We start from the raw sequence: 13,865 nt of genomic DNA on the forward strand, positions 1-13,865 counted from the left end.
TCTGCTTGGTTATCTAAGGAACCTGAGAAGTAGTTTTAACAACATGTTCTCTCTGGAGCTATTGATAATTGGAAAGGTACCAGCTTCATTTCTTTGGGTGCAAGTGAGGGAAAACTTAACTCAAAAGGAGGATTCAGTAGCCCATAAAACTGACAAGTCTAAGATTTGCCAAACAAGTCATCAGAATCCAGTTGCTATCTGTTCTACTTGCCTTCATTTTTGAGCTATTTTCAGACGTCTCCTGTGGTTCCAGATGTGGTTTATATCATCTTGTGTTTGAGTTCAAGAAGAAAAGTCTTTTTTTCCAGAAGTCCCTGCTGGTCTATGCATTTCAGTGACTGATGGTGTCACCTCCAACTGCCTGAGTCTATGCATGGCCATGGTCTGATCTGCAAAACTTGTCATCACCCTAGAATCAGATGGAAGTTGGCTTCATCATAACCATAGGGAGAGGTAGAGCCACAGATAAAAATCAAGAGCTACCACTGGAAGTAGGATGAGTAAATATAAGGTGGCTCAAAAAAAAGTGTTCACTACAGAGAAGATGGCCATCATTTCTGCAGAGACAGGTTAATTTGATGGGAAACTCCTCACATAAATTAGTAATTGATGGAAAATATTCAAATAGAAAGGAATTCTGCTCAATAATAGATGGGAAAGTTCAAAGGATTTCTTACCCTTCCCCGGCTTTCTACCATTCCTAAGTTAGTTGTTCAGGACTTTAAAGAAAGTAAAATTAACTTCATCCTTGTCATTGCTACTCTGAAGCTTGCTTGTACTTATGATTTGATTTGTGAGACTACTGTTGAAATGAGCAACATAGAATAAGGGGTTACCACACTCCACTTCTTTGGCAACCTGCTGTTCTCTGAGGATCTCTTGAAATCATGTCCCAGAGGCCTGGAAATAGAGATTTTCGCCTCTTACCTTATTTTAGTGAATGTGCAAATGAATTCAAACTGGATTTAATCAATTTTGTTCCAGCAAAATATGTTTATTATTTAAATGAGTTGAGAAGAAAGTTTATAGACAACTTCTAGGAATATCAGAATTGGTTTACTAAAAGAGATGAATGTATTTTAAATACAATTGGATTTACTTTTTGTGGCATTTTAGTACAAGGGAAATCTTTACTGAACTTATATATCTAATAGAATAAATTAGTAATTTTATTTTTTAATATCTTTATTGGATTATAGTTGCTTTACAAATTAGTAATTTTAAAGCTACAATTTTAGAAGAGTAAAAAGAGACTTTTAGTTCAGCCTGGCAGATTTAACACATAGCTTATCTTATTACCTCCTAAAACCTCACTGAAAATGATAGCAAAATAATTTTTTAATAAATTGGTGTAGACCCATAGGTACAGAAAAAACCGGGAGGACACAACAAACAAGAATGTCAACAAGATTTATTTTTTGAATAGGAAATACATTCACATGGTTCACAAATCAAATTAGGAAAATGTATAGAGTGAAAAACGTCTGACGCCTTTCCTGTCTCCATCTTCCCCCAGTGTCACTCATCCTTGTGTCTCAAAGCAATGTTATTTATTTTATATTCTTCTGGAGTTTCTTTAGACAAAATACAGATTATTTTCACTCATAAGGCAGCATACTATATACACTCTAGACATTGCTTTCTTGTGTAAAAAAATGTATCTTGGATATTATTTGCATGATTTTCTATTGCCCTCCTTTCATATATATATATTATATATATATATATATATTATATATATATTCTTAAAACCAGTTAGTTTATCAATTGATTGTTTTCCTAATTGAGAAGAATTATAAAGACTTTTTTTTTCAGAGCTATTTAATGATCCTTAATTAAATGGTAATTCTCAGGTGCTATTAATCTCTTCCTTCCTTTTTCAAAATATGAACTAAACATTCACTGCCTAGTGGGAGAACATGGAAGTTTAATAAGCTTAGAACTGAAATCATGAGTTTTGTGCATGGCGTTACAGCTGCACAGTAATGGGTTAAGTCTGAGCTGTAGGATAATATTGTTAAATCATTCCTTTTTCTTGTTTCCTCCATCCCTCCTTGGTCTCAGTGTTTCTCATGTAGTCAAGACCTATATATTTAGGAAACAGATTTTATTATTTTTAGTAAGGCAATAGTAGGGACATAGCGTGTGCGTTCTCTCTCTCCCGCTCTCTCTGTCTCTCTCGCTACCTATCTATTTGTCTATCTCTATCTCTGTCCCTCCCTTTTTTCCTCCATCCCTGATTATCTTCTTTCATCTTTCTTTCCTTTCCTTCCCCTTGCCCCTCTTTTGTGTGTGTGTGTGTGTCACTCCAGTTAATTACAACCAAGTGATTTAGTAGACATACCTGCTTGCCTAAAGTATCTACATATGTGGCCATTTGAGAACTATGATAGTGATCCTATGGAGTAGAGAATTGTCTCAGTTTACTGTAGAAGAGGACAGTATTTTAAACAAATGTAGTGTTTGAGTTTATAAGTCAAAATCAGGGTTCTTCAGCCTCATCACTATTAACATTTTCGACCAGGTAATTCTTTGCTACGGGTGGCTAACCTATACATTGTAAGATATTTAGCAGTATCCCTGACCTCTACCCACTAGATGCAAATAGAACCCCTAGTTGTGACAACTAAAAATGTCTCCAAAAAAAAAAAAAAAGTCTCCAGACATTGTCATTGTCCCCTGGAGGGGGGAAAAAATAAGTATATGCATGTTTGAGAACCACTAGCCTAAATGAACTTCTTTATTATTTTGTACATTCAGACAGCAACATACATACCACTTCCTGATTATTATATCATAATGAAATATATATGAGCTATATAGCCATCAAAAATGAATAAGTGCATAGAATAATATTAGAAATCTTAAAATATATTCCTTCTTGTATATGTTCAAATTTGTTAAAGCTGAATACTTGAAAGATGGCAAAAAAAAAACTTTTTAGAATGTGGTAATAAAAGAGTCTGAAGTTTTGGCTATCATCTTTATTTTCAGTGATGTTAATGGAAGCAGATTTTCTTTTTCACAACCTAGAATCTATATAGACTTTTTAAATGGCAACTTCGGTGGTAGATAATCAATAAAATATAATCATATTGTAAATAATGCTTTAAAAACATACGAGAAGGACTTCCCCGGAGGCGCAGTGGTTAGGAATCCACCTGCCAATGCAGGGGACACGGGTTCAATCCCTGGTCCGGGGGGATCCCACATGCCACAGAGCAACTAAGCCTGTGCGCTCCACACACCACAACGAAGAGTAACCCCCGCTCGCTGCAACTAGAGAAAGCCTGTATAGCAATGAAGACCCAACATAGCCATAAATAAATAAATAAATAAACAAATAATTTTAAAAATAAAAATATACTAGAAATGGAGAAAGATAGACTTTTAACAAATAGTGTGTTGGGATAGCTAGGCAGCCATATGGAAAAATTTAAATTGGACCCATTTTTCACACTAAGATAAATTTCAGTGGGATCACATTTGAACCTAAGAAATGAAACCATACAAATACTGTGGATTTAAAAGGTAGGATTGAGGGGAGTTTGAATTCTTATGTACCTTAGTAATAGAGAAAACTGTCCTAACTATAACTTGATCCAGAGACCTTAAGGGAAAATATTGATAAATATATAATCCCAAAAAAACCATATGGCAAAAAAAAAGAAATAAGACAAACTGAGAAAATCCATTTACATCTTGTATCACAGATGAACAGTTAATATCTCTAAATATAAAGAACTTCTAAAAATAGAGGAGGGCTTCCCTGCTGGCACAGTGGTTAAGAATCCGCCTGCCAATGCAGGGTACACAGGTTCGAGCCCTGGTCTGGGAAGATCCCACATGCCACAGAGGAACTAAGCCCATGTGCTACAACTACTGAGCCTGTGCTCTAGAACCCATGAGCCACAGCTACTGAAGCCTGTGCACCTAGAGCCTGTGCTCCACAACAAGAGAAGCCACTGCAATGAGAAGCCCATGCACCACAACAAAGAGTAGCCCCCGCTTGCTGCAACTAGGGAAAGCCTGTGTGCAGCAACAAAGACCCAATGCAGCCAAAAATAAATAAAATTAAAAAAAAAAAGATCCCACAAGCCGTGCAGTGTGGCCAAAAAAATCAATTGTATTTCTACACTAGCAATGAAAATTAAAGCATTTCCACTCCCTATAGCATCAAAAAGGATAAAATACCTAGGAATAAGTTTAACAAAAGAAGTGTAAGATTTCTACACTGAAAACTATAATACACCATTGAAAGAAATTAAAGAAGGCTTAAATGAATGGAAAAGGCAACCCACATTTGAGGATTAGAAGATTTAATGTTGTTAAGATGCCAGTACTTCCTAAATGGATCTACAAATTTCACCACAATCCCTATTAAAATTTCACCTATCATTTTTTCAGAAATTGACAGGCTGATCCTAAAATTCACATGTAAATGCAGGGGACCCAGAATAGCCAAACAATCTTGAAAAAGAATAAAGATGGATGACTTACCCTTCCCAATTTCATAATTTGCTACAAAGCTATAGTAATCAAGACATTGTGGTACTGGCTGGCCTGTAGATAGACCTAGATCAATGGAATAGAATTGAGAGTTCAGTTGATTTTCAACACGAATACCAAAATAATGCAATCAGGAAAGAATAGCCTTTTAACAAATGGTGCTAGGACACCGGGATATCCCCATGCAAAAGAATGAAGTGAAACCCCTACCTTATACCACATACAAAAATTAATTCAGAGTGGATCAAAGACCTAAATATAAAAGCTAAAACTATAAAACTCTTAGAAAATATAGGAGTAAATCTTTGTGATTTACAACCATTGCCTTGGGTTAGGCAATGGTTTCTGATATATAACACTAAAAGCCACTAAGGAAAAAAAAAGATAAATTGGGCTTTGTCAAAATTTAAAACTTTAGTTCTTCAAAGAACACTATCAAGTAAGTAAAGACAACACACAAAATGGTAGAAAATATTTGCAAATCATAAATCTGATATGGGTCTAGCATCTAACATATATAAAGAACACCTACAAATTCAATAATAAAATAACCCAATTTTTTAAATGAGTGAAGGATTTGAATAAACAGTTATCCAAATAAAATATACAGATGGCCCATAAGCACATAAAAAGATGCTCAGTATTATTCGTCATTAAGGAAATGCAATTCAAAACCAGAGACATACCACTTCATGCTGACGACTAGGATGACTCATCAAAAAGATGGGAAATAGCAAGTATTAGCAAGGATGTGGAAAAATTAGGACCCTCATGTTGCTGATGGGATTGTAAAATAGAACAGCTGCTTTAGAAAACAGTTTGGCACTTCCTCAGAAAAATTAAATGTGAAGTTAGCATAAGAGCCAACAATTCCACTTCCAGGTATATACCCAAGAGAATTGAAAACATACATCTATGCAAAAACTTGTTAATATTCATAGCAGCATTATTTATAATAGCCAAAAAAAAAAAGGAAACAGTTCAAATGTCCATCAGCTGGTGAATGGATAAGCAGAAACGGTGTATTCATACAGTAGAATATTATTCAACCATAAAAAGCAAAGAAGTAGTGACTCATGATACAACATGGACAAACTTTGAGACATTGTGCTAAGTGAAAGAAGCCAGACACAAAAGGCCATGTATTATAGTTCCATTTATCTGAAAAAATCCAGTATAGTCAAATTCAGAGAGACACACAGTAGATTTATGGTGCCAGGGCCTGGAGGTAGGAATTATCAGAAGTGAGTACTCTGGGTATGGTGTTTCTTCTGGGAGTGATGAAAGTGTTCTGAACTTAGATAATGGTGATGGCTGTACAATTCAGTGATATACTAAAAGCCACTGAATTGTTGAAAAAAAAAAACCAAACTATTGAGGTCGTGTCAAAGAGACACATGTCAACTTGAAGAGACTCACTGACCAAAAACGGAAACAATTTGAGCATCCGTAAGGATAATAACTACAGTGGGTTGGAATACTTCAAATATGTTTAAATCTATGAGTTAGTAATGAATGATGTCAAAAAATATAAAACCTTATAGCAACTCAGTATTTAATTGTTAATAAAAGAGAAGAATTAACCATTTATCCTGCCTTTTCTCAGTTCACACAGAAACTATTTGATTGTATCACAAGGCAGCCGGTACTTGATGTGAGGAAATTTCTCTTTCCAGAAGTATAAGGAGTGATGGGATTTAAAAAACACTTTTTTGCAATCATAGTAAATTAACGGATATAAGCAGTGATCGTAACAACTGCTAGTGTCACCAAAAAGAGAGAAAACCAGGTATATATACCTATGGAGTAGTAGTCTTGCCAAAACAATAGAACTTGAATCTTATCAGGCCGCTATATCTCACTACCAAATAGGGAGCAATGAACATGTTAAATAACACTTGGGGATGCAGTCATTAAAAAATCAGACTCTCAGAAACTCTACAGAACATAAACAGATTTACAAAGCCAAAGAAGAGAGAGAGCGATCTATAGATTAAAAGACACTTGAGAGACATATCTTCCAATTGCAATGCATAGGCTGTATTCGGAGCTCAATTCAAAAGTGTAAAAAAATATTTTTTATGTTATTATAAAATAACATCTATAGTCTAACTGGGAAAATGGGACCGCTAAACATAATTGTTGAAATGAAGGATTGGTATGATAATAGTTCTGAATAAGTTATGTTTTCCTTACATTTTAGAAATATATACTGAACTATTTATAGATGCACTGCTGTGATATCTGGGATTTCCTTTAAAATATTATGGGGGAAGGGTGCTAACATAAAGGGATAGCCTGAGGGAGTTTTTTTTGATAATAGAACTATTCTGTATCTTGACTGTAGTGGTGCTAACCACGAATCTATAAAGTTGACACCAAAAGGAAAAAAGTCAATTTTGCTGTACCTTAACTTGCAAAATAAAATTTAAAAATCTATGTTGTGGGGAGAGCAAGTGGAGGAATAGATGAAATAACAGGTCACGATGTGCTAATATTTGGAGCTGGGGTATTTTATTATACTATTCTCTCTTCTAAAGATTTATACATGTAATTATTTAGAATATAATATTGAAGCTTGTAATATTTGAAATCATAGATGGCAAATTTAGGAAAATAGTTTTGAAATGAAGGTATCCTAGTATTACAAACTGTTGCACAGTGTAGCAGTAATTGAAACATAATTGGACAAAGTTATAAGCAAGTGGAAGTGTTATGATTAAAGACATTTTATACCATGTAAATACATATGGGAAGTTACTCTGATAAAGTTTTGTTTTGGTTTGGTTTTTTTAGGATGAGAGAGGCTGCAAGAAAAATAGAAGAAAGGCATTTTTCCAACCATGCAACACATGTTGAATTTCTGCCTGTTGAGTGGCGGTCAAAACTTACTCTGGATGGAGGTACATTTTGTTTAAAAATTAAATGATTTAGTCAGGCAACAAAGTGTTGCTCATTGGGAATGAAGTGTCTTTAATTTATGTCTTGAGTTATACTCACTCTTTGTTCTAGATTATTTAAGAAAATAAAATCCATTGATTTAAAAAAAATAATTACATCAACTTATGTCGTTTTGGACCACTGTATAGATTTCACAGATAACACAGTTTTTATGCATGCCCTCTGTGGATGGGGGGAAGGAGAGAGACAAGTGAAGGGAACAAAATGTTTTCTAAAGTTTTTGACAGAGAAGTGACCCGTCAATGCTTTTAAAACATTTGTTGTCCACAGTTTTATATAAGCTTACATTTTCTTCCTAATAATTTTCTTCCCATATATTTGGAAGATAAAAATCTCAGGGTTTTTTTTTTTTTTTTTTTGCGGTATGCGGGCCTCTCACTGCTGTGGCCTCTCCCGTTGTGGAGCACAGGCTCCGGACGCACAGGCTCAGCGGCGATGGCTCACGGGCCCAGCCGCTCCATGGCATGTGGGATCCTCTGGGACCGGGGCACGAACCCGTGTCCCCTGCATTGGCAGGCGGACTCTCAACCACTGCGCCACCAGGGAAGCCTTCAGGCCTTTTGTTTTATTGTTGTTCCTGTATTCCTTGGGCTGGTGAATTATAATCTAACATAGAGAAATTATATAATATATACATCTTTCTTTACACAAAGTTTTGTCCTTTGAATATTAAGACCATTAAAATAGAATGTTTAGGTTGATTATTTACATAATCTGAAAGATGAGAGAGTTGTACTGAACATTGTAGCAGCTGCTGTTTTTTGAGCTTTTACTATGTGCCTGGCACTCTGTGGTTCATTTTACTTGGAGTATCTCATTTAATTTTCTCACAAATCTATGAAATACCTACTTTTATTTTCTCTTTTAAAAATAGGAAGGGCTTCCCTGGTGGCTCAGTGGTTGAGAGTCCGCCTGCCGATGCAGGGGACACGGGTTCGTGCCCCGGTCCGGGAAGATCCCACATGCCGCGGAGCGGCTAGGCCCGTGAGCCATGGCTTCTGAGCCTGCGTGTCCGGAGCCTGTGCTCCACAACGGGAGAGGCCACAACAGTGAGAGGCCCGCGTACCACACACACACACACAAAAAAATAGGGAAACTGAAACTCAGTAAAATGTGAATTTAATGAAGAATGGCAGGCAAAAATCTAGGTCTGCACGATACCAGAGCCCTTGTTCATCTGAACTGCCTCCCTGGATGATTTCCAAAGTTTCTTCCTAGTCTGTGATTCTGCCTCATAATCAGTTAGGAATGTCAGTTATAGCTTATAAACCAAAGTGACATCAAAGTTGTAATGCGTTTAACAACAACAGCAAAAAAAGATTGTGACCAAAGAAGACTTCTCAGCAGCAATAGCTCATATGTAAAGTTCTGGTGTAGTAACATTATCTTTTGAGCTTTTTCCATTCACCCAGATAAATATTTTAGGCTGCTCAGGAATGTATTAATAGATAACTTGGATGAATTAACATTTAATAAAACCCCTACGTCTGTAATTTTCTGTTAGGTTTAAACTACTGCAATGGAATCTTGAAGGCATTATGCTGAGTGAAAGAAGCTAAAGGAAGAACACGACTGTTTCTCTCTCTTCTCAACACTTCTGACACCAAATATGTTGGGGATTTCCCCACACCAGCCAATTCTTTAGTTCTTGGTGGACATCAGTGGGGTGTCCTACAATTTAATTCATTTCTGACACTAACTGCTCAGAGATAGTATAGACAGATTAAGGTCTCAGTCTCACGAGGCTTTTGCCCACTTCAGATGCCAATCACAAGTTCCAGATTGTCCCCTGTAGTTGTGACTGACTATAAATGGGGGGGGGGGGGTCCCACGACCCCCTCCTGAGCTTCAGTAATTTACTAGAACAACTCACAAAATTCAGGGAAACATTTACAGTTGACCTTTGAACAGACATTAAGGGCACCAACATCCCCCTCAGCCCCAGTCAAAAATCCAAGTATAAACTTATATTCCAACCCTGTATTCACAGTTCCCCATCTGCAGATGCAGCCAACCACAGATGGTCTAGTACTGTAGTATGTATTTATTGAAAAAAATCTGCATATAAGAGGATCCACAGAATTCAAACCCATGTTGTTCAAGGATCAACTGTACTTACATTTACTGGTTTAAATTACATTTATTCGTTTAAAGACTATTACAGAGGATACAGACGAACAACCAGATGAAGAGCTACATAGGGCAATGTATGGGGAAGGGGTGCAGAGACTTCATGTCGTCTTCAAGTGCACAATGCTTCTAGTACTTCCATTTGTTCAACAACCTAGAAGCCCTTCAACCCCTGTTGTTTAGGGTTTTTATGGAGGTTCCATCATGTAGGCATAATTGATTAAATCATTGGCTATTGGCAATTGAACTTAACCTCCAGCCCCTCTCCCCTTCCCAGAGGTTGGTGAATGGGACAGAAAGTTCAAAATTGGTTCCTCTGGCAACCAGCCCCCATTCTCTAGGAGTCAGCTCATTAGCATATACTTAGTTAGGATTGGCAGAGGCTCATTATGAATTATAAAAGACATTCCTTTCACCCTATCACTCAGGAACTTAAAAGGGTTTTTGGAACCCTGTGTCAGAACCAGGGACAAGGATGAAATATGTATTTCTTATATCACAACATCACAGAAGTGAAACCCAAAGGTTATATAATTTATGCTTCCATTTATATGACGTACTGCAAAAGACAAAACTATAGGGATAGAGAACAGATCAGTGGTTGCCAGGGTTTGGAGGTGGGGAGTTGAGTTCTAAAGTGCAGCATGTGGGAGTTTTTTTAGGGTGATGGAACAGTTTTGTGTCCTGATCATGGTGGTAGTTATGCAAAACTATACATGCATTAAAACTGAGAGTTCTAGGGCTTCCCTGGTGGCGCAGTGGTTGAGAGTCTGCCTGCTGAGGCAGGGGACACGGGTTTGTGCCCCGGTCTGGGAAGATCCCACATGCCACGGAGCGGCTGCGCCCGTGAGCCATGGCCGCTGAGCCTGCGCGTCCAGAGCCTGTGCTCTGCAACGGGAGAGGCCACAACAGTGAAAGGCCCGCGTACCAAAAAAAAAAGCAAAAAAAAAAACCAAAAAACTGAGAGTTCTAGTAATTTTTCTGTAGATTCTTCTGTATATTCTGTGTAGACAATCACATGACCTGCAAATGAAAACAGATCTTTTCCATTTCTTAAAACTATTTTTTCTTATCGTATTGCACTGGCTAAGACTTCAGGTAAAACATTTGTTCAAATAGTAAACATCCTATGATAAAAACTCACCAGGAAATAGGCATAGAAGGAACATACTTCAACATATATGGCCATATATGACAAGCCCACAGCTAACATCATGCTCAGTGGTGAAAAACTTAAAGCATTTCCTCTAAGATCAGGAACAAGACAAGAATGCTCACTTTCACCACTTTTATTCAGCAGAGTATTGGAAGTCCTAGCCACAGCAATCAGATAAGAAAGAGAAATAAAAGGAATCCACATTGGAAAGGAAGAAGTAAAACTGTCACTGTTTGCAGATGTTGTGATACTATACCTAGACAATCCTAAGGACACCACCATAAAACTGCTAGAGCTCATCAATGAATTCAGTAAAGTTGCAAGGTACAAAATAATATTCAGAAAACTGTTGCACTTCTATACACTAACAACAAACTGTCAAAAAAGATAAATTAAGGAAACAATCCCATTTACCATTACATCAAAAAGAGTAAAATACCTAGGAATAAACCTACCTAAGGAGGTAAAAGACCTGTTCTCAGAAAACTATAAGACACCAATGAAAGAAATTGAAGACGACACCAACAGATGGAAAGATATACTATGTTCATGGATTGGAAGAATTAATATTGTTAAAATGACCATACTACCCAAGGCAATCTACAGATTCGGTGCAATCTCTATCAAAATACCAAGGGCATTTTTCACAGAACTAGAACAAATAATTTTAAAATGTGTATGGAAACACAGAAGACCCTGCATAGCCAAAACAATCTTGAGAAAGAAGAACAGAGCTAGAGGAATCACACTCCCTGACTTCAGACTATACTATGAAGCTACAGTCATCAAAACAGTAGGGTACTGGCACAAAAACCAACACATAGATCAATGGAACAGAAATAAACCCATGCACTATCATCAATTAATCTACAACAAAGGAGACAAGAATATACAATGGGGAAAAGACAGTTTCTTCAATGAGTGGTGCCAGGAAAACCGGAGAGTTACATGTAAAAGAGTGAAATTAGAATTTTCTCTAACACAAGATACAAAAATAAACTCAAAATGGATTAAAAACCTAAGTGTAAACCCACAAAACTGGAAGAAAACATAGGTGGAACACTCTGGAATGGGAGAAAATATTTGCAAATGATATGACCAATAAGGGGTTAATATCCAATACCTCATATAGCTCAACATCAAGAAAAATAAACAACCCAATTAAAATGGGCAGAAGACCTGAATAGATGTTTTTCCAAAGAAGATGCACAAATGGCCAACAGGCAAATAAGATGCTCAACATTATTAATCACTAAAGAAATGCAGATTAAAACTACAGTGAGCTATTACCTCACACCTGTCAGAATGGTTATCATCAAAAAGGACACAAATAACAAATGTTGGAGAGGATGTGGAGAAAAGGGAACCTTCATACACTGATGGTGGGAATGTAAATTGGTGCAGCCCTAGAAAACAGTACAGAGGTTCCTCAAAAAACTAAAAATAGAGCTACCATATGACCCAGCAATTCCACTCCTGAGTATATATCCGAAAAAAACGAAAACAGTAATTTGAAAAGTTACACACACCCCAATGTTGATAGCAGCATTACGTATTTATAATAGTGAAGATGTGGAAGTAACCTAAGTGTCCATCAACAGATGAATGGATAAAGATGTCATATATATACATACACAATGGAATACTACTCAGCCATAAAAGAAAAATGAAATTTTGCCATTTGCAATGACATGGATGGACTTGGAGGGTATTATGCTAAGTGAAATAAGTCATACAAAGACAAACACTGTATGTTATCACTTATATGTGGAATCTAAAAAACAAAGCAAACTAGCGAATATAACAGAAAAGAAACAGACTCACAGAGAACAAACTGGTGGTTACCGGGGGGAGGGAGAAGATAGGGGAAGGGGGGGATTGAGATGTACAAACTGCTGCATATAAAATAAATAAGCTACAAGGATATATTGTTCAACACAGGACTATAGCCAATATTTTATAACTGAAAATGGAATATAACCTTTAAAAATTGTGAATTACTGTTTGTACACCTGGAACTTATATAATATTGTATATCAACTGAACCTCAATAAAAATTTTTTTAATTATAAAAAAAAAGTAGATATCCTTAGCTTGTTCCTGATTTAGAGGAAATGTTTTTTAACCTTTCAGCACTAATGAGTGCAGTGATGTTTGCGGTAGGTAAATACCCTTCATCATTATTTTTAAATTTACATATAGTAAAATTTCAAGAAGGTAAGGTTCATTAGATTCAAAGCTAGTCTTGAATATATAAATGTTAATTTAAAGCAGTTATTTCAAGGAATGTAACTTTTTTCACAGTTTATTCTTTCCCTAAAATGAATCTTCTCTAAGTTTAATTTTTTTTTTAACTTGTAGACACTGTTGATTCCATTACTCCAGACAAAGTGCGAGGTTTAAGGGATATGTTAAATAGCAGTGCAATGGACATAATGTATTATACTAGCCCACTTTATAGAGATGAAGTAAGTATCATGATTATCTTATTGCTATTGGGTATTTTTTTGAGTGATAACATGTGTCCTGAATTTTAACATTTTATGTTCTTTTTTTACAAGCAAGTGAGAAATTATAGGAATCCATTAATCTATAAATAGCCTGTATTTCATAGTGCATTTGAAGTCTTAAACTACACATTGGGACACTTAATAAAATGGGTAACCTTGGAAGTGAGAGGTTGGTTAGAAAATAGCTCTTTGAAAAATAACAGTTTTCATAAGTCTGATTAGTAATATCTATGAGTATTATCCTCACAAAAGAGCTTTTTAAAAAATATTTATTTATTCATTTGGCTGTGTCAGGTCTTAGTTGCGGCATGCAGGATCTTTCATTGTGTCACATGGGCTCTTCGTTGTGGCGTGTGGGCTCTCTAGTTGTGGCACGCAGGCTCTAGAGCATGCAGGCTTAGTTGCCCAGACCAGGGGTCGAACCCATGTCCCCTGCATTGGAAGGCAGATTCTTGACCACTGGACCACCAGGGAAGTCCCACAAAAGAGTTTTAAACATTTAGAAATGTCCTTCAAGTGTTTTTGTATATAAAAGACTTGCTTTTATTGTGTCATTTCTATAGTGGATTTTTGTAGTTTTCAAATGGTAATTTTGCTCA

The 13,865-nt window shown here is 36.3% G+C and overlaps 1 protein-coding gene across 7 annotated transcripts in view; it reads left to right on the plus strand.

Annotated features, from left to right (window-relative positions):
* The window catches only part of DDHD1 (DDHD domain containing 1), a 90,979-nt gene that overhangs the window by 50,990 nt on the left and 26,124 nt on the right, over window positions 1-13,865 (plus strand). For all 7 annotated transcript variants that reach the window (XM_060004548.1, XM_060004543.1, XM_060004545.1 and 4 more), the window contains 2 exons: window positions 7,306-7,412; window positions 13,118-13,224. In XM_060004548.1, the coding sequence (XP_059860531.1) occupies window positions 7,306-7,412; window positions 13,118-13,224 (214 nt within the window). The remainder of the gene's footprint in view (window positions 1-7,305; window positions 7,413-13,117; window positions 13,225-13,865) is intronic.

The sequence above is a fragment of the Delphinus delphis genome, chromosome 2 (genome assembly GCF_949987515.2).
Source record: "Delphinus delphis chromosome 2, mDelDel1.2, whole genome shotgun sequence".
NCBI classification, from domain to species: domain Eukaryota; kingdom Metazoa; phylum Chordata; class Mammalia; order Artiodactyla; family Delphinidae; genus Delphinus; species Delphinus delphis.